We start from the raw sequence: 25,963 nt of genomic DNA, 5'->3' as shown, positions 1-25,963 counted from the left end.
GTGATCTCATGTAGTCTCCTTTCTTTAAAACTACCTGCTTCTCTAACAAGTTTTAGACTGTCTACTGGGTGCTTTTGTCTAGATATTCCACAGTGTTCAATGCCAAAATTGAGCTCGGTATCTTTATTTCCTAAACTGTTCCCTCATTAGCTGCAGCACTACTGTCCATCTAATCTCTCATATTAGAAACCTTGATGCCATTCTTTTTATTTTGCATAAATTCTGTATTAACAGACAAGGCCTAGAGATTTATTTCTCCTTCGACACACCCACAGTACCACCCCCACAGCCTGTGGTCTTGGTGTACTGGCCTTGAACATGAAGACCCCAGAAGTAGCGTAGCCCCCTGTGGGCCTGAATTTTCTTCAGCCGCTCTAGGTCTTCACGGAGCTTGTTGTCCAGACCATTGGCCAGGACCAGGCTGTATTATTCATCCTTCAGTCTGTTAAAAGCCAGTCTGGAATCTTGTACTGGCGTGGGTTCTGCACAACGGTAATCACCCTTCCCACCTCATCCCCTGTGAGCTCTCCTGCCTTCTCGGTGAGGTCGGTGTCTGCTTTCCTCAACACCACGTGAGCATATCCTTGTCCCATACCCCTCACTGCAGTGATGGCAAAGCCTATTTTCTGTCACCCATCAATATGGGTATTGAGTGCTCTCAAAATGTGCTAGGACTTCTCAAGAACCGCCAGAGACATGGCTGCCCCTGCAGCCATGGCCGTATGTGGGCCTCCTGTGGAAGAGAGTCCGTTCTTCACTTCTTTCTCTGCGTGGACACCCAATAAGTCACCAAAACTTTTACAGATCATTAATAAATATTTTTGTAATTGCCATTGGTATTATGATGACTGCCTTTTTATCTAGCCCTTGAGCTAAGCACTTTGCCAAAGCCCTTTCTATATGTTACCTCATCTAATTCTCATAATAGCCTCTAACAACAGCCTTGTGGGTGCTGTTATTGTGAGATGAAGAGTCTGAGGCTTAGTGCATTTGAGTTATTCTCTCATGGGCTTTAAATAGCTTGCTTCTGTGACACAGAATTGAATGCAGGTATTTTAATTCCTGACCCTGTTCCCTCCATCGCTGTATTCCGCTTCTACTTTGCTCTACTGTGTTCTCTCAGAAAAAAAAAAACCTCACAAATCCAGCCCTTCCTCCAGCTGTAATTACACAGATTCACATATCTGGGCTCCAAAATCAGATGCATTTGCCTTGGAATTCCGTGGCCCCTGTCTGCTATGTGACTGGACAAGCTACTTTCTCTGCCTTTGATTCCTCATTGGTAAATAGGTACATACTAGCTACATCCCATGTTGATTATAGGGTTTAAAATTAAATACTATGAACAAAAAAAGAAAGAAAGAATAAAAGCTTAACCTATGAAAAGCTCTGTACATTTACTACAGTAGATCACTCAGGTAACCCATGTCAAGCCTGATGCACTTATTATCCATCTACTCCTGGACAAGCCCTCAAATGTTTCTACTTTGTTTCAAAAGATGTTTAATTTGTCTCCCTGACATCAGACCTGCTAAATTCATTCTCCCCATTATTGTCAGAATTATTTTTTTAAAAAACTAAATCTGATGCATTGACTTAAAATGGAATCAACCTCTTAGCATGGCATGGCATCTTCTGCCTTTCTCATGCATTCCCTGCTACGATCCGGAAAGTAGCACAGCTGTAATTAATACCCAATTTATTATTTCGTGGACATGCCAGCCTCTTGGATGATGCCTTTGGGTCTTTCTGCTCCCTGTTTCAGTACATGAGCCTTATCATCTAGAAAACTCCTTGTCCTTCAAGGACCCCCTCCTTGTGATAACTTCCCTGAAGTCAAACTCAAACACTCTCATGCTATTAAGAGTATTTTATTCATAGTATTTGTCATGCCAAATTTGAAATTCCTGAATTGCAATTACTTTCTCCAGGAAAAGGACCATTTCTGAATAGAAATCAATCAAATCTGGTGTGTTTTACAGTACCCATTACATTGTAGGCAACCAATATATAGCAATGAATGAGTAAATGATAACTAAAAGTATCATTCTTACAGTTTACAAGGTCTTTTCACATACTCAATTTGTTTGTATTACATTTTCATAATATGTAAGCATAAGATTGTTTGGATACAAGAGGCTGTATTATTATTATTGTTATTATTAACTGGGACTTATTCAACTTCTCCAACATTTTTCCCAATTTCAGGGCTTTAAAAATATGCAAAATAACCACTAATAGTTTTAAAAATAAAGGCAAAAGTAATCACATGGCTCATGTTTTAAGAAGAGGCAATTATAGAGATCATGATAATTACCTGTGGGTATTGGTAAATGTATTGCAGTTTGATGATTGAATGTATTCCAGATTCAGATTAGAACATTTCTTTAATTTGCTGCAGAAGCTGCTTTTTAGAGAGTCAGGCTAAAACCTTGCATTAGAGGAACTCTTCAGAATTATAGTAGCATTCCACATCTTTGCACTTTCCATCCACTTCTTTCATGTGGCAATAATAATCAATGCAGTTAAATGAGTTAAAAATCAGTAGGCTCTATTACCTCTCTGAATTCCTTGAAAACAGTTGATCCAAAGTAATAAGATAGTTGATTTGAAAGCTAGAGCAGTGTTTATCAAAACATAATAACTCATGCATGGCACATGAAATCAATTTGGTTACACTCTAGCAATTAAAAAAAGGAATATAATACAATGAACAATACTAGAGTGTGCTGTATCAGGTAAGTGTATATTGTTTTGTGGAATCTTTGTTTCAACTGTCTGTTGTATGGGCTTCCTAGGTTGTGATGGAAAATATATTTCCCACTGCGGTATTTATTTCCCACTGCATTGGGTTAAAAATTTGAAAACCTCCACCATACAGGACAAAGCAATATTGTTCAAGGAGTGGGATCAAGTCTAAGTAGCCACTTAATAAAATTGGTTTAATAACTTCATAACATTGTAATCATGTCCCATTTAAGGCCCCAACCCCCCCATTACATAATCATAATCCCCAAAGCATAATATAGCTCTGATTCATTCGCCAAACTTGGCTTTCAATAACATTTAATTATTTGCAAAAGTCAAACCAATCTCTAAGAGATGAACACTCACTACCACAGAAACCATGCAGAAGAATTTGCCATAGAGCCTGAAGTCAATAACAGAAAAGCAGTGTGAAAAGTATTCTCAGGAAAAGCAGTCACTAAAATTGGACTGAGATCACTATTTTCCAGGGATGCTTCTGGCATTTCTGTTCACATATTTATCATGTTTACGTATAATTACTACATAATTTTCTCTTAGTGAAACTGAGCCCCTATCACACAGAAACCTTATTTCATTATTTCTGTATAATTAGTGCCTTTGCATATATTGTCTGGCACATAGAGACATTTAATAAATGTTTGTCAAGAAGACAGTACTCGTTTGGATAAATACATGTTCTGAAACTTAATGACTGACTCCAGGTCAGAGCATATGCTAAGGCTATTCACACTTCCTACCCACTTAAAAGAATATACTTCTCAGAATGTTTCAGCCTACAAAACAAAATCTTAATGGAATTTAAAATTTATAACTTTTTAAATCAAGGCATAAAATTTAAAACAAAATGAGATGTTATTTTGACACCAAATTATTATGGATGCGAACAGAGAAATGCACAATGTCAGACAATGTTTGTGATAGGGAAAACTGAAGAAGATGGTTTGGAACTACACATCAAAAATCTTTAAATATACTTATTCTTTTACAAAGAAGTTTTGCTTCTAGTTCTTTATTCTATGGAACAATTAAGACTGCAGATATGGGCACAAAGGTATTCATTTCAGTGCTCTTCACAATAGATAAAAATATCTAATACTGGAAGATTGATGATGGAAATTATGGTAATTTTTACATAGAATAGTATGCAGCCATGAAAAACAACGATGCTCAATTATATTGACATAGGAAAAGGCTTAGAAAATAAATGTACTTTAAATGGCAGGCAATGAACCTGTAAACTGCAGAATATCATTTAAAATTTTTTGTGAGGTAAAATTCACATAACATAACTATTAACGTGAACAGTTCAGTGGCTATTTAGTATATTCACTTTCTTGGTTCACTGTACTCCTGTCTAGTTCCAAAACATTTTCATTAGCCTGAAAGGAAACCTGTACATACTATGTAGTTGCTTCCCATTCCCTCCTTGCCCATCTGTGTTCTATCTCAGTGATTTACTTATTCTGGGTATTTCATGTAAATGGAATCATACAATATGTGATCTTCTGTGTCTGTCTTCTTTCACTTAGCTTAATGCTTGAGGTGCATTTGCCTTATAGCAGTACTTTATTCCTTTTTATGGCAGAATATTTCATTGTATGTATATGCGATGATTTTTCTGTTCATTGGTAGAGGGACATTTGGATTGTTTCCACTCTGGCTGTTGGGAATGGTTGGTGCTGCTATGAACATAGATATACTGCAGAATCATTTTAATGATACAAGTATCTACTGGCAGAGAATAAATTCAGGAATATTAGCAGTCATTATGCTGGGGTTACAGATGAATCTCTTTATATAATTAAGAGCATTGGGCTTGAGAATTAATCAGACAAGACTCCATTTCTTCATATGTAAAATGAGAAAAATAGAACATTGACTAAAACTGGATTATTGTGAAGAGTAAGTAAAATATATGTAAAGTACTTAGAAATACCTGGGGGCACGGTGTGAGTACTGAATATGTAATATTTTTAAATACTTTGGGTTTTTTACATTTACTTAATAGTTTTTCTGTGGAATAATATTAGTGCTAAGCAAACTTCCTCCCCCTCCCCCTCCTGTATTTGCACACTACACACTTAAGATACAAGTTCCTCCTTGCTGATAGTCACTTTGGTGACAAAGGCTGCCCGATTGTTTGACCTGATAACATCACTTTGACTAAGAATAGTTCTACAATACAACTCTCCTTATAAGTTTCAATTAAAATGATATTCCACTAGCGTGTTCTCTAGCCCTCTGCTCTTCTCTCATTTTACACTTGGTTTCAGCACTGCTGTTTGTTGCACATGCAACCACACAGGTTATACGTCTTAGGACCCGTACACAAGGAACGGAGGGGCGAGTGACGGGCACTGGCTTTCTCGTACACACAGCTAGGAAAATTCTTTGCGGTGAGGTATTTCCAAAAATATATCTCCTCCGGAATCTCTCCTTGTCCTCCCTACAAAATCTCAAATTTTATTTTTTATTGTAAACTAAAACTTTTTCGCCAAGTGTGCACAGCAGAAGGGTTCCGGTCCGGAGCAGGGTGCCTCCCCAGGTTTGGGGTGACTGCATTTGCGTTTGCAGCCCCGGCGCGGGAACTTCGAGGGGCGTGCGCTGTCCCACCGGGAGGCCGCGCGGGGACCGGCGCCTGGGATTCGCGTGCCCCTCGGGAAGCTGCCGGCGCGGGGGCGCAGCCCCTGAGCCCCACCCTCAAAGTTCACCGACGCGCCGCAGGACAGGGAGCGCGCGCGCCGCACAGGTGTCTCCGGCCCGGTGGGCGGGCGCGGCCCGGTCTCCCGGGCCGGGGGGCCGAGGGGGAGGTGCCCACGAGGTAGTTCTCGGCCCCTCCTCGGCGCTCAGGTTTCCGCTCCCGCCCGCCGGCTGCTGGCTGCGGCGCCGCCTCCCCCTCCCCCTCCCCCTCCCCCTCCCCGCGCCTGGGCCCACTCCGGGGCCTCTGCCCGCCTCGCCCCCGCCCGGGCCTCCTCCCGCTTTCTCTCTCCGCTTCCCCTCGAGCCTCCCGAGGAACCCGCAGCCATCCGCGGGGCGCCGGGAAGATGGCGGCGGCGGGAGGCGGCGGCGGCGGCGAGGGGGGCGCGGGCCTGGGCTGCGCGGCGGGGCCGGGGCCGGGGCCGGGGCCGGGGCCGGGGCTGGGGCTGCGCGGGGCCGGCCCCTCCGCGGAGACCTGCGAGGACGCCCGCGGCCCCGCGCCCTCCGCTCTGCACTCGGAGGAGGTGGCCGCGCGGCTGCAGCGGATGCACCGGGAGCTGAGTAACCGCAGGAAAATCCTGGTTAAAAACCTGCCCCAGGACAGCAACTGCCAGGTACGGGACCGGGCAGGGAGGCGACGCGTCCCGGGGGCACCTGGACTGGGCTCTGGAGAGAAGCTGCCCCCGAGGTGTCCAGGCTGGTGCCCGACGCCTGGAGCGTTTGGGAGTGGAGGGGGTCGGTGCAGTGTTAAAGAACGGTTCGTAGTTTTCGCCCCCCAACCTGGGTTTCTGAGCCTGAGGTCACCCTGTAAGAGTGGCAGAATAGGAAACTGAGGCTCCGAGAGGCGCTGCGGCTAGTCCAAGGTCACCGGAATCGGGGGCGTCTGCCTCCAAGTCCGGTCCGCTTACTCCTTCTGCTGTGGCCCCTTGGGTGTGTGATGGGGGGAGGGGTCGGGGAGCAAGTAGATGAAGGAGAGTGTGGAGCTCAGTTTTGGGGTGCTAGTCTTTGGGAGCACCTTGAGAGGGGCGGAGGGTCCCGCCTCGGGTCCTCCGGACTTGGGTGTGCTATGGGGGGAGGGCACGGCCTCACTGGAGAGCTAGGAGTGAGTTTTCCTATTGCTGAAGCACTTGACCAAGTTTGTATGAAACAACTCTGCCCCTTCAGTTTGCTAAGGCTCTGGAATAAAGAGGTTATCACTCCGCCTTGGAAAGCCTTGCAGCCGTTTTCTGCATGCCAACTGCTGGAAGATTTATCCCTTAGTGACTCCGAGGAAGCTTAAAGATAGGCAACTTTGCGTCTATGGTCCAAAAAACTGTTGCTTTGAGGTTAGAAGATCTGAATTTAACCCCCCGCCTCCGCCCCGCATTGCCGAGGTTATATATTCAGTTGTATTCAGAAAAGCAAGAATATACAGAGAGGCGAAAAGTGGGGAAATTGAAATCACCCGTATTTCTGATACTTAAATGTAACCGTTGTTAGCATGGGGTATTATCCTTCTCTCTTTCCTGTGCGTACGTATACCTATGTATTTTTGTTTTACCGAGAGAGATCTTGTCTTTGATTTTTCAGGGTTTCTTAATTGTCTACATTTCATATATAACTTTAATTTATATATCTGTGTGGATGGGAGGGTGGGCTGTCCTGGTAGTTGTAGATTTTGGCCAGTGCGTGTAGTTCTCCGGTAACGGAGGCAGGGAATTGCAAGTGGTTTGGCTGTTGAATATTGCAGGGCAGTTCCTCCGTGATCCATAAAATAATGAGACTAGGACCTCATTACTATGTAATTAGACCTTATCTAGCCTCTCACAATAAATGTAAGCATATAACCTTCGAACCATATACCTATATACATTGGGGGCCATTTTGTTCCAAAAATCAATGTAGAAAAGTCTGTGGTAGCCTTCCACGTCCCGTCAGGTCGGTAATGTCTTGGGATGTTGCTTATAAGGACACCTGTAATGGAGCAGTTTCACAGAAGCACCTTTCTCGCCCCATGCAAATAGAGGAGAGCAAGGGAGCTCAGAAACAGGGAGGCTTGGTAGAGGCAGATGGCATTTTTTAAAAAGCAAATTGAAGAAATAGCAGCTGTGTGTGTAGATGATCTGGGAGAAGAGAGATGGAGATGTGTGTTGATTTCCTTTGCAGAATGGCATATATTTTTGTCACACTTTTCTTGCATTCTGAAAATACTTAGATCCCAAATTTTAGACAGTTCTATGTAGTCTTGCTTTGTTTTTTCTTACTGCCCTTCTCAAGAGACATGAAAAAATAGATCAAGCGTCTAATAAAAGGAACAATTTTAATTACCTGGTGTCTGTGATGGCAGGAGGTTTTACGAGAATTAGTACACTGATTTGTATTTTTGAGATATTTGTTCTCTGCTATGAACTCATGGTTAGCCTAAATCTTAGGATGTTCTCTAAGGTAGCAAGCATAAACTATGGAATAAAATTGGTATAAGACCTGTATATCTAGGCGACTCTTTTACCACCAAGCATCTTACATTTTTATATTAAGTTAAAGTCTCATGCCATGTTTTTTGAGAGTTGAAGCTTCTTTTTCTAAAAGCCCCCCCCCCCCCCAAAAGTTGTTAGGACCTAGAGACCCAGATTTGTCCTAGAATTTTTTTCTATGATTTTTATATTGATAATAAAATGTTTTCGATATTTCTGATTTGTAGTTTCAAAATCTAAACAGATCAGTGTTTGATTACAAATAACATTTGTTTGAGAAGTGTTGAGTTTTGATCATCTTTTGAACTTGTACCTTTGCTAGTTTTTTGATTACAGTCATAACTGTCAGTGATCTGTGTTGTGTAAATAAGGAGAACGGACCGAAGAATTCTAGTTTCTAAAAGAAAGTCATTTCTTTAGATTCTTCCAATTGGGAATTGCTATTTTTACTTGTCCAATCAAGTTAATATTTATTTCATCCACTTTTTCTCAAGTTGTAATATTTGAGTGAATATATTCAGCAAGGATTTTGGTATTTTATCTTTTTTCTTAACAATTCTAATGTTTGTTTCTTAGGCTGCATTTCACTGACAACTTATAATGAAGGTTTAACTTTATTTTGTGCCTTTTAGCCTTATTTTCTTCTTACGAAAGTACTAAGATGGTTTTTAAAAAGTTACTACTTTTTGTTTAGCTGTAAGCAATCAGATATTTTAAATACTAAAATTCTTGATCTTCTCTAGAAGAATCTGTGTGTATTCATTCATTTACTCTAAAATATCCCTTTAAGGATCAAAGCCATTCCTAACTCTAGTTTGCATGCTTTACGGTTATGTCTTCAGAAAAGCTACAATGGTAACTGATTTGTAGGAGCCCAATAATTTTTTTTTTACTTTTCGAAAATACAGGTATTATCTTTATTAAACATAGTTTTTTATCAGTCTTACTCAGATATTGTTTAATTTTTTGTATGACAGATTTACAGTTGCATCTCACAACTTTGTACCTACGATTACACGGCACACTGGAAGTATTATTTCTAAGTGGGAGCTTTTAAAGATACATATATCAATGCCTTAGAAATACTAGCTCTAAAAAAAAAGAACACCTTTCTACTAATAAGTTCTCAGAAGCTGTCTCCTTGAACAGTGGCTGTGCAGTCCATCCAGTGTCGGTACCGCCTGGCCATCCCCCTGCTTTCTCGAAGCCTCCGAGCACTCTGTGATTTTGTAGCCCATGTCCTTTTCATCTCTTAAACAGACTGTTACCAATTTTCTGTTTTGTTGTCTACCCTCACTATGGTCCTGTCCCTTAGATTTTAACCCGTCCTGCTCACTGACCCTTAAGAGAGCTTCTCAAAGCTCAAATCTGATGTCACTCTCCAACTTTAAAAAAACAAGCAAAAAATCCTTTGACTCCGAATTCCTGGCACTGCTTCTCAAACTTTCCTTAAATTGTTCATCAGTTTGTCTCTTTTCCTCAAATTGTAAGGAATAGTGAATCTGAGTCAGCTTTCTGTAAGAATGAAATTTCTTTGAAGATTCATATTCTGTTGGAAAAAATCATAATTTTATGTTCTAGTACAACTGGACTTAATATAAAAACAGTAACTTAGACTTATTAAACTTCCCTCTGCATTTTTTTCCCACAAACTTACACTTGTGGAAGATACATTATATTTAACTGATAGTTTTTTATATTCCTATGTTACCATGAAGCACTTAGAACTCAAGCTGGAAAGCATGACATGACAGGATAGAAATCTAAGATTGTAGGCAGTTTGTGACTTGGCCCCTGCCTATATTTTACTCTCATTTCTTAGTCCTGCATTGGATTCTACTGTAGTTTTATAAGATACCTAGATCCCCAAGTTCTTCATACTACTATGATTTGGATATTTATAGTGATGTCTTTGAATGTTAAGTGTTTTTGGAATGTAATTATAGTGATTAGTTTATTGTAAATAATATTTATAATTATAATTATAGTGAATACTAGCAATGTTGTGAACATTGGTTCTTATTCAGAATAGCTATTGTGTATGTATGTGAATAATCTTTTGCAACTCTGAATTTAGAATTACGGTTAGTTAAGGTAATGCTGTGATGTGTGTTTTTTATTGCATTTCTAGAAATTATTTATTTTTATGGTTAATCTTTCTGTGTTTCAATAGCATTATTACTGGGGTTTCCAAATGGAGAGAACAGTGGTGTATATTTCCTGTATCACTTGAGTTCACTCAGTTTTTTTCTTACATGTTGGATGTATGTATATGTGTTTTATTTTTGTTGTGTTTATGGTAAAATCGAAAAGAGATTTTATTGTATCATTAGAAAAAAGTGTGAAGTGCTTAGGGCTAATAGCCAAGATCCAGTAATAGAAGAAACATTCTATTGTCTCACTTTGTGCATTATTAACTTTCATTTCAAGGTAGTCTATTGTGGTAGTTAATTGAGAAGCTTGATGATCAATTCACAGAGGCATATTTGAAAGCATAGTATTATTAATCAGGTGCTTTTTAGAATAACAAACCACCAAACGTAGGAACCTGGTTGATTTTCTTTTTGAAAGCTGCCTAGTCCAATTTTTCTTTTATATTTCAAAGAACAACAGAATTTTCTTACATGCTTTGTGTTCTTTAACTGTGGGATTGAAAAATGTACATTATTTGGTCCTGGCTGGTGTGGCTCAGTGGATTGAGTGTCAGCCTGTGAACTAAGGGTTCACCGGTTCCATTCCCAGTCTAGGGCACATGCCTGGGTTTCGGGCCAGGTCCCTAGTTGGGGGCACATGAGAGGCAACCACCAATTGATGTTTCTCTCCCTCTCTTTCTCCTTCCCTTCCCCTCTCTCTGAAAATAAATAAATAAAATCTTTTTTAAAAAAGAAAAGAAAAATACACATTATTTGTTTTGTATAACAATGTATTCAGTATTGTTGCCTCTTTTTAAAGGAGGGCTGTTACCACTTTTCTGACAGTACTGGGATGTTTTCAGATTTGGAAATTATTCTTTTTTTTTCCATCGAGAATGCCATTTTGCTTACTTCCAGAAGTTACTTTTCTTAGTGTAGTTTATACTACTTAAAAATTATGTATTATACTTTCTTTTCTAATGTAGTTAATCAGAACTGACTATGGGTTTTACTTCTTTTCCATGGGTTTTAATACCCTTTTTCCAAGGTAGTAAGGGCACTGAAAGCTGCTGGAAGAATATCCTTCTCGATTTCTGCGACTCCACTGGCTCCAAGTTTTTAGTCTTGGCAGAAATTCTTAAAGTGTTGCAGCTGTGCATGTTCTTCTCTGCTCTGAAAGCATTCCAGAAGAGGAGCACATTGTGGCTAGCATCTCAACGCTAGGTGTGTTAATAGGCAGTCCAAAGAAGTCTCACGTGATTTATAGACCATTTCCTAATGCTTACAAATTAATTTTGGACTTGCAACATGTTTTTCTATAGAAAGAATATGGTAGGTGGCATTTAGTTTTGGCAGCTAGCATTTTAACATCTATTTAGGTTCTGATGCTTCTGAAGTGTAAGATTAAATAGTGCAATAATATCTAATCAACTTTTTCCAGAGCAGAGGCTCTCCCAGCTTGAAATCATTGATGGGTACACTTGTATCTTTTGTTAGAGGCTCAAGAAGGAGCTGCATTTAAGGGAATTGCTCTTTAAATAAACAAGATACAGATCAGGGAAGCATTAAATGAGATCAACTCTGATGGAGCACTATTCAACAAAAGGGGTCCCTATCACTAACCTCCTGAGTTTGTCTCTTAATTCTTATCTTCCCTGCCTTATAGCTAGTGACCCTTATGGGCCTCCAGAGCTTATTTCTTATCTGTGGACAAAAGCTGTATTGCTTAACTATACTCAGCAGAGCTGAAGCAAGCAAATGAGGAAATGTAAATAAAGAAAACAAAATTATCTAAATTTTAGGATTATAAAATTTCTTACTAGGGACTTTGGCTCTGTTTGTATTTTGTTTGCTTAAAGAGGCAATTGCCTTATTCTAAGGGGACCAGGCACTGAGAGGGGTACTACGAGGGAAATGGGAAGATTGAACACTCGTCTGTATTCTTGCTTCATGATTATCTGCAGTGAATCATCCTCGGTTCCTGTGCTGGATATCTTACATTTGTTCCTCCACATCTGTCTCTACCCTTCTTACCAGTTCTGTGTCCTGGGAGACTAACCTGTACTGGGGAGTGCACTGACAAGGCTTTCTCATCCTCTGGTTTCTGGTTGCACTTGGCCAGATCCACTAGTGGGAGATCAAAGGGTGGAGGGGAGAGAAAGGAGCACTTGCTCACCCAGCTCCCTTTCTACCAGGTTACTGTGACTTGGCTGTTTCCTCTTTCAGAGGGCTTGCAAGGTTTCTTTCCAGTGGTGTTTTCCATGCAGCTAAGCTCTTCATCTTGCTGTAATCATTCATTCCCCTTTCCTCCTTAGGCCTGGTGGTTGTAGAAGACTGTTGCTAATAATGGGATTTCCTCCCACCAAACCTTTGTAGGTAGTCTCTGTAAAAAAATTTCTCCAATCACCTTGTTTTTGAGTGTGCCATCTGTTTTTTGCTGGGATTGGTACTGTTGCCTACTCAGTCTCCGTTTGCCCTCTTGATTTTCCTAACAGCACCCAGATTTTCCTTTGAGGACCTCCTCCTCCCTCATTATTTAGCAACTAAATGATTTGTGTGGGTTTATCCCTCTCCCCATCTGTAGGGGTGACATAAATGAACAAACAAGATTTTTCCCTTCTGTCATTAGAATTCATTAAAAGATGGGCGGTAGCCTGGAACTGAGCCAGTGAGTAAATGGTCCTTTGGCCATACTGATGGTTTCAGCCTGGTGTAACAGAGAAGCCTAGGACTTTTGTTTGGCCATTAGGGTAAGTGATTTTCTTTCTTCCCACTGCATATGAGTGAGAGACATATCACCCTGATTGCAGCTGACAGTCTGAGGACAGACTAGACATCCAAAGGATAACTGACCTGGGAGGGGATAGGAAAAGTAGGGAAGCTGAGGTGGAGCCTTGATCAAGCTATATCTGAAGCTTGTCTTCCTTTGGATTTCTTAGTTATGAAAGCCACTAAATTTCCTTTATCATTTTATTAATTTCAAGTTGGGTTTTATGTTACTAACCAGTAGTATCCTAACTAATATAGATTTTTAATTAAAAAACAAGTATCAGTATTGGAAACGTCAGTAAAAGACATTTCATCTAAGCATTTTGCTTAATACATGAATTCAATTTACAGAGTCCTCAGCACATGAATTCTAGCACATTTTAACACCTTTAGTTTCAAAGAGATCATTGCTTTGTAAGGTATTTTACTCCATCTTCAGCTTTCTTTGTTATAAAGTTCGTATTAATATTGAATATGTAACATCTGTTTCTCTGAAATTTTGATTTCTTGATTCAGTTTCTCTCCTCCAGTAACATAGAGAATTTATGGTAGTTTCTTTTTTGATTTATAACTTCAGTTCCTTCAAACACTAGTTTTCAGGACATGAGTTTCCTAACCATCTTATTGGGTTGGCCAAAATGTTCATTGTTTTTGGTTTTTTTTCTGTAAGATGGCTCTAATAGCGCTTAGTTGTCTTTACTTCATTTGAAAAAATTTTGTTAGATTGTATTGTATGACAGCTGTCACACCAGTGTGAATTAAACTTACCGAAATTCGTGAATTTTTGTGTAGCTCTTTTAATATTGAAGATGGAATAAAATATGCAACACCTTTGGTGTATTATGCTTTATTATTTTAAGAAAGGTAAAAATGCAACTGAGATAGAAATAAAGATTTGTGCAGTGTATGGAGAAGGTGCTGTGACTGATTGAACATGTCAAAAGTGGTTCCCAAAGTTTCACGCTGGAGTTTCCTCATTGGACAATGCTCCCCAGTTTGGTACACCAGTTGAAGTTGATAGCGATCAAATTGAGACATTAATTGAGAACAGTCAGTATTATACCAGGTGGGAGATAGCCGACATAGTCAAAATATCCAGATAAGTAAAGTTATTGGTAAAAATGAAAAATACACCTTTTATTTTTATGAAAAAAAAAAAAAACAAACAAAACAAACATGAACTTTTTGTCCAGCCCATTATCATTATTTATTCATTATTGTATTATTTTCCATATGAACAACTGTACACCTACTTTTGCTCCACCCTGTGTTTTTCTCTGAACACATACCACTATCACTTTATCATTGCATCTCCTAAAATGTGGCACCCAAAATTGAGCATGGTTGTCTAGTTGAGATCTCCCAGTAATCCCTCAGCCAGAACAAATTTCTTTCTTCTGGATAGCTGTAATAAAAATAATCTTTATCGGCTTCCTATTGTTGCCAGGCACTGTATATTGTATTTTGTTTATATTATATTTAATCTTCACTTCAAAGCCGTGGGATCACAATTTTTTATTTCCATTTTAATTGATAGAGAAATAGAGAAGCAAAATAAATGTCAAGATATTTGTTCAAGGTAATTCAGCTGATTAGTGGTAGAACAGAGAAGAAATAACATTGGATTCCAGTGCTTGTACCTTACCCTACGCTGCAGTTCCCCTGTGTACACGCTGTATTGTGTTTCAAAAGACAGTGATCGTATAATTAACTTTGTATCATCAATGTGAAACCTAGAACCTGACACATTGTTCCAGGGGAAATTTAAAACAGAAGGGGAATTTCATTTCACCTTTGTGTTCTGAAATGTTGTACTTCTATTAATTTTCTCTGACATGCAGCAAGCTCTCAGGATTGGTTGGTAAAATGAACAAATTTTGCATTGTGAGACTCTGTTCTTTTTTGACAGTGAAGTTACTCAGTTCACTTAAAAATTATTCAGTCAATTGTATATGGCCTATGACTTAGTTGAAAGCTGTAAACCCTCCCTAAAAAAAAGCTAATATTCATAGGCATGTAAAATTTTGCTTGTAATTTTAAGGGATTATGGAACTCTTGTAATTTATCCCTGATCTCACTGGGGATTGTAGACCAGGTTGAGAAGCACATTCCAGACCAATGTGATTTTCATCATGTTGTTGGGACTTCAGCTGTGTTCGGACCACTGAAGCAGATCTGAAGCTGCTTCTTGAGAAGAATTTTATCAAAAACTGCTGTGGGCAGTTTTAGGTATAGGTGGGATGATCTTCCACTGGGCAAGAATATAAATTGGCCTCCTTAATACTCTTTCTTAAAAAGTCACCTGTGTTGCTCCATGTTTGATGTACAAGTTCCTTGTTCTCTGGTCCCCCAGCACACTGTGCCTGAAACAAAAGATGACACCAAAAGTTTTTCCTGTCACGGCTAGTGTGGCTCAGTGGATTGAGCACTGGACTGCAAACCAAAGGATCGCCAGTTCAATTCCCAGTTGGGGCACATGCCTGGGTTGCAGGCCAGGTCCCCAGTAGGGGTGCTCGAGAGGCAACCACACATTGATGTGTCTCTCTCTTCTTCCTCCCTTACCTTCTCTAAAAATAAATAAATAAAATCTTAAAAAAAAAAAGAAATCTGAGCAAAATGAAAGAAGTTTTTAAAAAAAGGTTTTCCTAGAAGCTTTACAAGGAATTATATTTACCGTTTCCTTCTTAACATTTATTAAAAGTCAAAGACTGATGCAAAGAATGTTTCTTGTTGCAACATGTCAAGACTACTATTCTTTTCTGTTCAGTGTTCTTCACAATAAGTATTTGTTACTAAGAAAAAACATTTTGTTTTAGATTTGTGAGTCCCTCACTCACTGAGTACCTAAACTTGTTTTTCCAGGCATTTGGTGCTTAATTTTGTGCTTGTTTACCATCATTATCTTTAGATTTGTGAACTTATTTCCCTCTTCCCTATGCTTATACATTTTCTTTGTGTGTTTGAAGCTTTCTGTTAAACATTTGTTAACACCTGAATGCCCAAATAGCATTAGAATTCATTGAATTTGTTTTAGCCTGTATTTGTATGTATAGTTTTGTCTCTCTTCCTGCTACCTCCTCACACCCAGCGCCCCCCACCCCCTTCGCCCCAGCTACTCAGTTTTTCTACCTTTGCTCACAGTGATTATCTGCTCTTAGTTCCCAGCTTGCCTTTACTTCCTGGACTTTGGATCTTTTATTACCTGCAAGTTTAAGTGCTTGCTTTTCATTCCAGATTAGTCTCCAGTTCTCAGATTTTATTACTGGTAGGTTTTTAGCCACCTGATCTAGACATGAATCTGAAGTTTCAAATTTTGAAATAATCTAAGCCTACAGAAAAACTGTAAGTACACTACAGCCACTTTGAGAAACGTGTCATAAGGCAGTTTCATTATTTTGCAAGCATCACCGAGTGCACATACACAAACCTAGATGATAGAGCCTACTACATGCCTAGACCGTACGGTACAGCCTACCACTCCTAGGCTACAAACCTGTACAGTGTGTCACTGTACAGATTAAATCAAGCACAAGAGAAAAGTGGTACAAATTCAGAGCATAGCAAATGTGTGATGCATGAGGCTGCTGCAGGTGCCATTTACTGCAGCGTACCATTTACTACAAACTTTATAGGTAGAATAGGTACTCTGAAATAATGATAAAAAGTGTAGTCTGGTAACCACAAAAACCAGTTACAGATGTTGTTTGTTATCAAATGCTATGTGCTGTGTGCTGTACACACAACACTGGTGTCACAGTGCATTTGTTTGCACCAGCATCACAAACGTAGGAGTTGTGCGTAGGTAGCGCTGTGCTGTTAGAAGGGCTACAGCGTCATTACGTGATGGGAGTTTTTCTGATCCTTTATAACCTTACGGGACCCCCATGGTAGGTGCAGCCCATCGCCAACTCAAACACTATATTGTGGTGCAGGACTGTACAGTACAAATAACTTTTTTTCCTGAGCCAGGTGAGAGTAGCACTGACCTGATGGCCTACCACCCTGAGTGTTGTGCGATTCCTACAAATTTGGACATTCTCCGACATAACCTACATGACTACCATGAAAGTCAAAATGTTCAGTCTGATCCTCAGGTTGTGGTTAAGTTTTGCCGGTTGTCCCATTGATACCTTTTTTAGTGGAAGGAGTGGCTTCAGAATCGAGTATTGTGCTCTGTTGTCATGTCTCTTCAGTTGTCTTCACTCTGGAACAACTCCTCAGTCTTTCACTTTTATGACCTTGACCCTTTGAAGATTACAGGCCATTTTGTAGACTGTCCTTCAGTTTGGGTTTGTCTGAAGTTTCTTCATGATTAGATTCAAGTTGTGTATCGTTGGCAGGAATACTATAGGGGGGTGCATGTTTTAGATTTGTGTCATTGTTGATAAAATTAACTTTGATCATTTTGATTGACTTTTATTAAAGTAGCACCTGGCAAGCCCTGGCTGGTATGGCTCAGTCGGAGTGTTGTGCTGTGCACCAGAAGGTTGCAGGTTCCATTGCTGGTCAGGGCACATGCCTAAGTTGTAGGTTCGATTCCTGGTTGGTGGGGCGTGTACGGGAGGAAATCATTCGATACTTCTCTCTCACATCTCTCTCTCTGTCTCTGTCTCTCTCTCCTTCCCCCACCCTCTTCCTTCCCCACTCTCAAATTAATTACTTAATTAAGTGATACCCACTGAGCTTTTCCAGGGAAGGTTTTCTCCTTTTTAAATAATAAGGCTTTTGAGGGGAGATACTTTAATTAAGACTGTAAATAATTCTGTTTGCCTTCAAGTGTTCAATTTATTCATTTATTCATTTATATAAAAAGTAGGCTCATGGTTTCCCATGTTATTCTGTGGGCTATACTCCATTACTGGGAGTATTTTGATGTCCATAGATTTCACATTTGGGCAGTGAGGCCTCTTCAAGGCTCCTAGATCATCTTCTTAAACTTGATTTCGACACAACAAGATGTTGTAGCTTATTTTGTACTTTCTGTTCTTCAGCCTTAGAATCAGCTATTTCATGAAGGTACCTGTTATGGACTAAATGTTTGTGTTTCTCCAAATTCATACATTAAAGCCCTAACTCCCACTGTGACTGTATTTGGAAATGGAGACTCTATGGAAGTAATCAAATAAGGTTATAAGAGTAAAGCCCTGATCAGATAGAATTAGTGTCCTTACAAGAAAAGACACCACAGAATGAACTCTCTGCTCTGTGTCTTATCTCCCCCTCACCTCCACATGCACAAGCCCTGAGGAAAGGCCATGTGAGGACACAGTGAGGAGGTGGCTGCCTGCAAGCGGGGAAGAGAGACCTCACCAGAAACCAAGTCAACCAAGAACTTTCGTCTGGAATTCTAGTTCACAGAACTCTGAGAAAACCAGTTTGCATTGCTTAAGCCACACAGTCTGTGGTATTTTGTTGTGGCAGCCAAAGTCTGGGGAGCTAGATGTGCTCATGACCATTAAGATGTCACTGCTCTCAGGTCCTCTGTACTAGAGAATATATACATATATACGAGTATACACATTTATTTATCTCCTTACCTATGAAAAGTAATGCATTTGCATTGCCATATCAAACTACAGTCTCAACACCATGGAGTTCATTCAAGTTTTCTCCCATTCCATATTTGTTAATTTGTTGAATGACAGTGAATAACCTACTATTTGTTATCCTTAGTATATTCACTTATTTGAACAACCCACTTTTACGTAATAAGTCCTCCATCACCCCTGCAGATGGCTGCCCCTCCCCCACGCCAGTGTCCACCTAGTGCAACATCGGTGGCTCCATCCTCCTGTCCTGAGCCCGCCCCCGCCAGAGGCCTTCTCACATTGCCTGAGTCCTGACGCGCTGTGCTGGGCTCTCCTGTGCAGATGTCCTTCTCGCTTTGCTTGAGCTCTGAAAGCTGAGACAGGAAATAGGATATTTTGTGTAAAGTGTGTGTAACTGTCCAGTGGATGAAGTCTGTTATTAGTGATAGTTGTGGTAGACAGAATTTTAAAAATGCCCCTGAGATTTCGAATCTTTGTGAATGTGACAAGGACTCATGTATGTAATTGTTATGTTACATGACAAAAGGGATTTTTTTTTTGCAGATGTAATTAAGGTTACTAATCAATTGACTTAGAGATATCAAAAGGGAGATTCTGTAAGCTCAGTCAAACCTTATTGGCCCTTTAAAAGCAGAGAGTTTTCTCAGGCTGGCAGCAGAAGGAGAAATCCACTGGTTTGAAGCACAAGAAGGCTTTGATGCACTTTAGCTCAGTTTGAAAATAAAGTGGGCCACATACAAAGGCTTTAGGGCAGCCTCTATGAGCTGAGAGTGGTCCTTAGCTCTCAGGCAGCAAGAAAACAGGGACCTCAGTCCCACAGCCAAATGGAATTATACATAATACTTTAATGAGTGGCAATGTAGTTTTCCTAACAGCCTCCAGATAAGGATGCAGTCTCCCTAACACCTTGGTTTTGGCCTTGAGAGACCCTAAGCAGAGAACCACTTGAGCCCGCCTGGACTTTGACCTACAGAACTGAGAAATAATAAATGGGTGGTGTTGTAAGAAGTTTAATTTGTGCTAATTTGTTGCACAGGAGTAGAAAACTAATAACATAGTACAGCCAGGTGATATTTGATGAAGAAAGAAAAAAGCATTTTGTTCATCAGAGAAGGTGAGATTGTGATTTACAGATGGTTATTGGGAAGGACAGTTATTTAAATCTGTCTCCTGAAGACTGAAGTGCTCTATCTGGGGTCATTTTACAGGCAAAAAAGTGCTCAAGGAGAACCTCTTATTGCTAGATATATAATATTAATTAGAGGCATGCAAATATTTTCTTTTAAAAAAAGTGAACTGTATATTAGGTTAGTGTAAAGAAAGTATATTTTCTTTTTTAACAATTTTTAAAAAGATTTTATTTATTTTTAGAGAGGGAAGGGAGAGAGAAAAAGAGGGAAAGAAACATCAATGTGTGGTTGCCTCTTGCACAGCCCCCACCAAGGGTCTGACCTACAACCCAGGCATGTGCCCCAACTGGGAATTGACCCCATGACCCTTTGGTTCCAGGCCAGCACTCAGTCCACTAAGCCACATCAGCCAGTGCTATTTTCTTTTTTTTTTTTTTTTAATTCATGAGAGAGACAGACAGACAGACAGACAGGCATCAATCAGTTGCCTCCTATACATGCCCCAATCTGGGATTGAAACCACAACCTAGGTATGTGCACAGAGTGGGAATCAAACCCACAACCTTTTGGTGTACAGGACTATGCTCCAACCTATGGAACCACCCGGCCAAGGAAAAAAGTGTATTTTCAATTTTTTAAGCACTTTAAACATATGCTGGTTTATGTTTAGATTATAAAATAATCTCAGAAAAAAATAATGCTGCCTTGGAGTTGGTAAAGGCAGTCTGGGCCATACATTTAACAAATATTGAAGGTCTGCTTCTCAGTAGGTGTTGTGCTAGACATGGGAGACCTGGGCATGAACTAGGCAGATGTGTGGCATTTGCTGTTGCTAAGCCTGCAGTCTAATGAAGGTAACAAGTGTAAAAGCAGTTAAAATATGGGTCATAGGTGCTATTAAATGTGGTAGGGAAAGTGAAAAAAAAATGCTATTGATGCACAAGGGAAACATATCTAATCTATACTTGAGAGATTCTTGGAGAAATTCATCTAAGCTGAGTCCCGGGGGAGAGAGAAGGTAGGTAGGGGAAGGGAGGGGGAAAAAAGAAGAAAGAATATTTGTAGCAGTGGTAACACAACATACCTAGTCCTAAATACAAGTAAAAGTGTGACAAAAACTCATTCATTGTGGCCGAGACATGGAGTTTGAGAGGGATAGTTCAATATAGGGGCTGGCACAGGAAGCAGGACCAGATGGTTATGAGTTTGTAAGCCACATTAGGGAGTTTGGATTTCATTTTAGGGGAAGTGAGGATTCATTGAAATATTTAAACAAGGGAATGATGCGATCAGATTTCTAGCTGTCAAAAATTAAAAATGTTGTTTCTGTTTTTATCTCGCTTTTTTCCCCTCTGATCCCCTAAGTTTAGGAGGTCAGTGATGCATAAGCTTTAGGAATGTGATGGGAATGTTTCATAGATTCTGTTTTTGTTTTGGTGCAGGATACCTAAGGTACAGCATCGTGCAGTAGTGCATTATGTTTGCTCTGGAGCCTGTTGATCTGGGTTTGACTCCCAGGGCCATCACGTACTGCACAAGTCACTTAGCTTTTCTAGGCCTCAACATCCTCTTCTTTAAAATCTGGTTATTAAAATTTAGCTTTAAAATCCATTTCATTGGGTTGTTAGGATTAAATGGGATAATGTGTATATAAAGTACTCGGGATGAATAAGCACTCAGTAAATTATTATTGTTATACTGCTAATAAAAAAGCTGAAAGTTTATTAAATTTTTTGAGGCCAAGTAAAAACGTTGCCCTGGCAAAAAGTTGGTGTTCAAATGAACTTTCCAGCAAAACAGCTGCATCGAAAGCTGTTAAAAATTTAGCCAAGTTAAAATTGACACCACATTACTCAGCTAATGTCATGAAAAGTGTTATGAGATAAGCCCTCTTTTGGGCCCCCCCAGTAAGTATTATTGTCTGGTGTGGAACATCCAGATGCAGTTCCAAGCAGGTGACAGCATATGTACGTTTGGGGCCTAGGAGAGAAGTTGGCAGTGGAAATCAGAATTTGGTGACCACTGGAATGAAGGTGGGACTTCAGTCATCACAATAGATGCAGAAAAAGCATTTAATAAAATTGAACACCTATTCGTGATAAAATTGAACACTATTCATGATAAAAGCTTAAAGATTAGAAGATGACTTCCTCAAACTTAAAGATTATCTGGAAAACCAAAGGCAGTCATATAGTGAGGGCCAAAAATATTAATACTTTTTTCTCTGCCTTCTAAGTTATTCTAGCTGGACTAGACTTGAAACTGGAAAAGCTGGCATTTGTGCTGCCTGTCACCTACCAGACCCAATCAGCGGAGCCAGGCACTGAATCCTTATGGGCGCTTTATTCAGATGGCCAGGGGTCTGAGAAGACGGTAGGTCTTTACCCTGACAGGCCACCTTACCTTTCCTTTCAAGCCAGCCTTTTTTATAAGGGGGCAAAGGTGTAGGTAAGGCGTCTGGAATTCCAGGGAAAAAAGTGTAAGTGAGGGATTTGGAACTCAGGAAAGAGGTTAATCAGATAAAAGCTGCAGTCAGGCAATTTCCCTAACATCCTTTCATCAGCTGACCAGTCCTTTTCTTTATCTGTGTTCTGTGTCCTGGGCAATTTTCTTTATCTGCCTCTCCCAGGAACACAATAGCTCAGATACTACCTTGATTACTTGTGGCAGGGATGTCAAACTCATTTTCACCAGGGGCCACATCAGCCTCGAGGTTGCCTGCAGAGGGCTGAATGTAATTTTAGGACTGTAAATGTAACTACTCCTTAACAGTTAAGCGAGAGCTTGGCGCTGCCACCAGGTAGAGACAAGGTGCTGGGCCAGATAAAACAAAGCAGAGGGCCAGATTTTGCCTGTGGGCCATGTGTTTGCCCCCTGTGACTTACGTTCTCTTCTGGAGCTCAAAAGTCAGTTGCCTGTGGGCTCCTGGAGTCAGGGTGGGCCACCTCTGCAGTTCCTGAAATGGTAGCTTTTTACATGCATTAACTACTAGGCTTATTAACTATTACCTGAAACTAAAATTTTCCAACTCTTGACTCCTCCCCCAGATTAACAGGAAAAAATCAAAATTTCAATGCATGCACATGGGGAATTCACATAGACATGACCATTCCAATGACAGGAAGGCAACATTAGGTATATAAGACATTTTTGGACCAAAGAGAAAGGGGGGTAATAGGGTCTTAGATTTCAGAAGAGAGAATGGGTGATGTACAGGTAGTTGAGGGAGAGGAGAACACAAAAGACAGAAAAACCCTTGCAAGGCAACTCAGAAATAGTGGGACCCAAGGTATCTAGCAAGAAATAGAGGGACTCAAGGTATCTAGCAAACAGGCCCCTGCCTAAAGCCCTCCTATTTACTGTACTTAATTCAAATTAGGCTAAGGCGACATCCTAAACTCTCCTTCCTGAAGCAGGTTTTCCCATCTGACCTCTTAGGCAGAAAATAGGGTGATTGGGCAAGAAAAATATACAAATGGCAGTTAAGCCTGAGAACATACCTGCATCAGAGTCCTTTAGAGAAACAGTATATATACTATTCATGTGTGTTTATATTACACACAGAGATATCTATTGATTTATTGACTGACTGACTGACTGACTGACTGACCAGTTGATTGTGGAGGTTTGCAAGTCCAAAGTCTGTAAGGCATACCAGAGGACTAGAAACTCAGGCAGGTGTTGATGCTACAGCCTTGAGTCAGGCAGGCTTCTTCTCCAGGAAACGTCAACTTCTGCTCTTAAGCAAATTAGATTGGGCCCACCCACGTTATCTAAGGTGCTCTTCTTTACTTAAAGTGATTATAGGTACCAACCACGTCTACAAAATGCCTTCACAGCGATGCTTAAATTAGTGTTGAATTAAATAACTGTATATTATAGCTAAGTTGACACAAAAAGCCATCACAGTGCCCTAATTAAGAGAATGTAAATTAAGATTGCAATGATGTGCAATTTTATATCCATTAAATTGACAAAGTTGAAGTGTCTGATAACATCAGACATTGTAAGGATTTGGATGAGTGGGACTGTCTTGTACTGTTGATGGGAATGTGAACAGGTACGACCATTCCAGCAACAGCTTGGCACTTTGATATAAAGATGATCATTTGCATGTGTACATCCCAGGAATTTCATTCCTTCAGAAATTCTTAAACATGAATACTGGCAAATACATATGTAAAATTTCTAAGAATAGGATAATAGTTTTTTTAATGTACGTAGCCAAAGATTACAACCTAAAAACCAGCCAAATATTCACTGACAGAAAAATATATACATAAATCATACTATAGTTACAGAATGAAATAATAAACCAGTAGTGAATAAATGAACACTCACATGCAATATGAGTAAAAATTTCAAATCATAATATTGAGTATAAAAAGCAATGCACAAAAGATTAAAACTAGCCTAATACCACTTTTATAAAGCTCAGAAACAAGTACAGTGGTACCTCGGTACTCGTCGTTAATTCCTTCTGGAACTTGTGATGAGCGCCGAAACCGAAGTGTACTGAATGCAGTGAGTGGTGAGTCATTTTCTGTTGTGGGGCATCGTTGTGACTCATACAACTTCTAGCAAGTGTGACAAGTCCTGAGCAAGCGCTGCATGCTGAAACATACTTTTTCTTGTCAAAATGCGAGGGTTACAGGGTTTGAGAAGTTCTGAAGATGACAAGTGCCCAGGTATGACTGTAAAACAGAACTACATTGTTTGGAGATACATCCCCACATAAGCGACCCCGTACCTACGTGGTGGGCAGTGGTATGATGAACTAGGCAACGAATGCAGAAGTCGATGGAACTGTGTTGCTAATGTTCTGATCTTTAAGTTGGGTGGTGTGTTCCCCGGGGACTTACTTCATTATTATGCCTTATAACTTAATGTCTGCTGCAGATAATCTTTTTATATTTCAAATATTCCCTTAAAAGTTTTAAAGAAAATCAATAGAGATATTTGGTTCTTTTTTTAAATTCCATAAAAGTAGAATTTAAGAGTAGAATGCTTTAATCTATGAAAGCCCTTCTTACAAAGAAAAATAACTTTTAAATGAAAGTAAATCTGTGAAGGACTTAGAAGATGGTGTGATACAGGTTTAAAACAATGGCGGAATTTCATTGAGGAAGAAGTCCAGACCAACTGGAAGAATAGTGTTTTAATTTTTGGAGGATCACTGACAAACTGTTTTGAAATCTATTGATCCTCTGCCCAGGAGACATTGAATATATGCAAAATTTTCATTTAATTCCAGGGAGTGATAGTGAATCTGGTCTGGAAATAGGCTACTAAAGCAATCTAGTATTATCAATTTTGATGAACTCATTTTACTGTAAGAGATTTGCAAGTGATATTGATAGTCAGAAGACAAAGTGTTTTCATCAGAAGTGCTACATTGTTTCTTAAAATTAACCTGTAAGTTAATAGAAATGCCATAAAGCTGGATTAGTAAAGGGAGATAAAATTTTAGTCCTTTTGGTTCTGTGTGATGGAGCATGGTAGAATTTTGGCAAATGGTTGTTAGGACTCTTTCAGGTTTTAAGTTTTTAATTTGGCCAACTTTCCAAGGCTCAATTTGAGGGGTGACCCACTTTTGCCTGGGTCAAAACAATCAGGACATGGAGAAAAATAATCGTTTTTTTCTTTGCAGGAAGCTTTGTTAGGTTTCCAACTTGGCAAAATCTGCATTCCACATCTGAGACATAGAAAAGCTGTGGTTAGAAATATACATATTTTAAAAATTGAATTTCTAAGTTGGAAAACACATCTTTGAATACTTGAGATCTCTCAGGCAAATCTCTCAGTTGACTTAGTAACATAGCATGTCATTTGTTTACAGGTACTCGATAATGTGAAGAGCCAGGTCAGGTTTTCTTTATCTGGCATTTGACAGCTGTTAACTAGTGAAATGAGAGATTAGAGTCTGTGCAGCTAAAAAGCACGCACTGGATCTCTTCAAACAACCCATGTCACTGTCTCCATAAAGTATTGAATTAGCTGATTGGCAAGATGTATACATAAAAAGGGTTGCCTTTTCCTAATGAAGAACGCAAAATGTGTTTTGTTTTTTTTTTTCAATTACAGTTTATATTCAATATTGTTCTGTATCAGTTTCAGATATACAGCATAGAAGTTAGACAATCTCGTACTATACAGAGTAATTCCCTTGGTATTTCAAGAACCTCCTGGCCCCGTACATAGTTTTATCATGATTTTACTGACTGTATTCCCTATGCTGTAATCTACATCCCTGTGACTACTCTGTAACTACCAATTTGTGCTTCTTAACCCCTTCAACTTCTTCATCTAGCCCCCCACCCCTCACCCCTGTCAACTGTAAATTTGTTCTCTGTATCTATGAGTCTGTTTCTATTTTGTTTGTTCATTTATTTTGCCCTTCAGATTTCACATGTAAGTGAAATCATATGGTATTTGTCTTTCCCTGATAGACTTATTTCATTTAG

The 25,963-nt window shown here is 39.8% G+C and overlaps 1 protein-coding gene and 1 pseudogene across 5 annotated transcripts in view; one reads left to right on the top strand and one right to left on the bottom strand.

The window, feature by feature from the left end:
- Window positions 1–249: 249 nt before the first annotated feature.
- On the bottom strand, window positions 250–698 carry LOC123816549 (annotated as a pseudogene).
- A 5,010-nt stretch (window positions 699–5,708) lies between these two features.
- The window catches only part of RAVER2 (ribonucleoprotein, PTB binding 2), an 88,462-nt gene continuing 68,207 nt past the window's right edge, over window positions 5,709–25,963 (top strand). For 2 of the 5 annotated variants that reach the window (XM_045835343.1, XM_045835341.1), the window contains exon 1: window positions 5,711–6,080. In XM_045835343.1, the coding sequence (XP_045691299.1) occupies window positions 5,814–6,080 (267 nt within the window). In that variant the 5' untranslated portion in view covers window positions 5,711–5,813. Of the gene's footprint in view, window positions 6,081–25,963 lie in introns of all 5 variants that reach the window. The other 3 variants (XM_045835342.1, XM_045835340.1, XM_045835344.1) reach the window with 2 other exon arrangements.

This window comes from Phyllostomus hastatus, unplaced genomic scaffold (assembly GCF_019186645.2).
Source record: "Phyllostomus hastatus isolate PE091 unplaced genomic scaffold, TTU_PhHast_1.1 phas_contig_209, whole genome shotgun sequence".
Lineage (NCBI taxonomy): Eukaryota > Metazoa > Chordata > Mammalia > Chiroptera > Phyllostomidae > Phyllostomus > Phyllostomus hastatus.
Note: the sequence above shows the minus strand (reverse complement) of the source record. Positions and strands in the feature narration are given on the sequence as shown.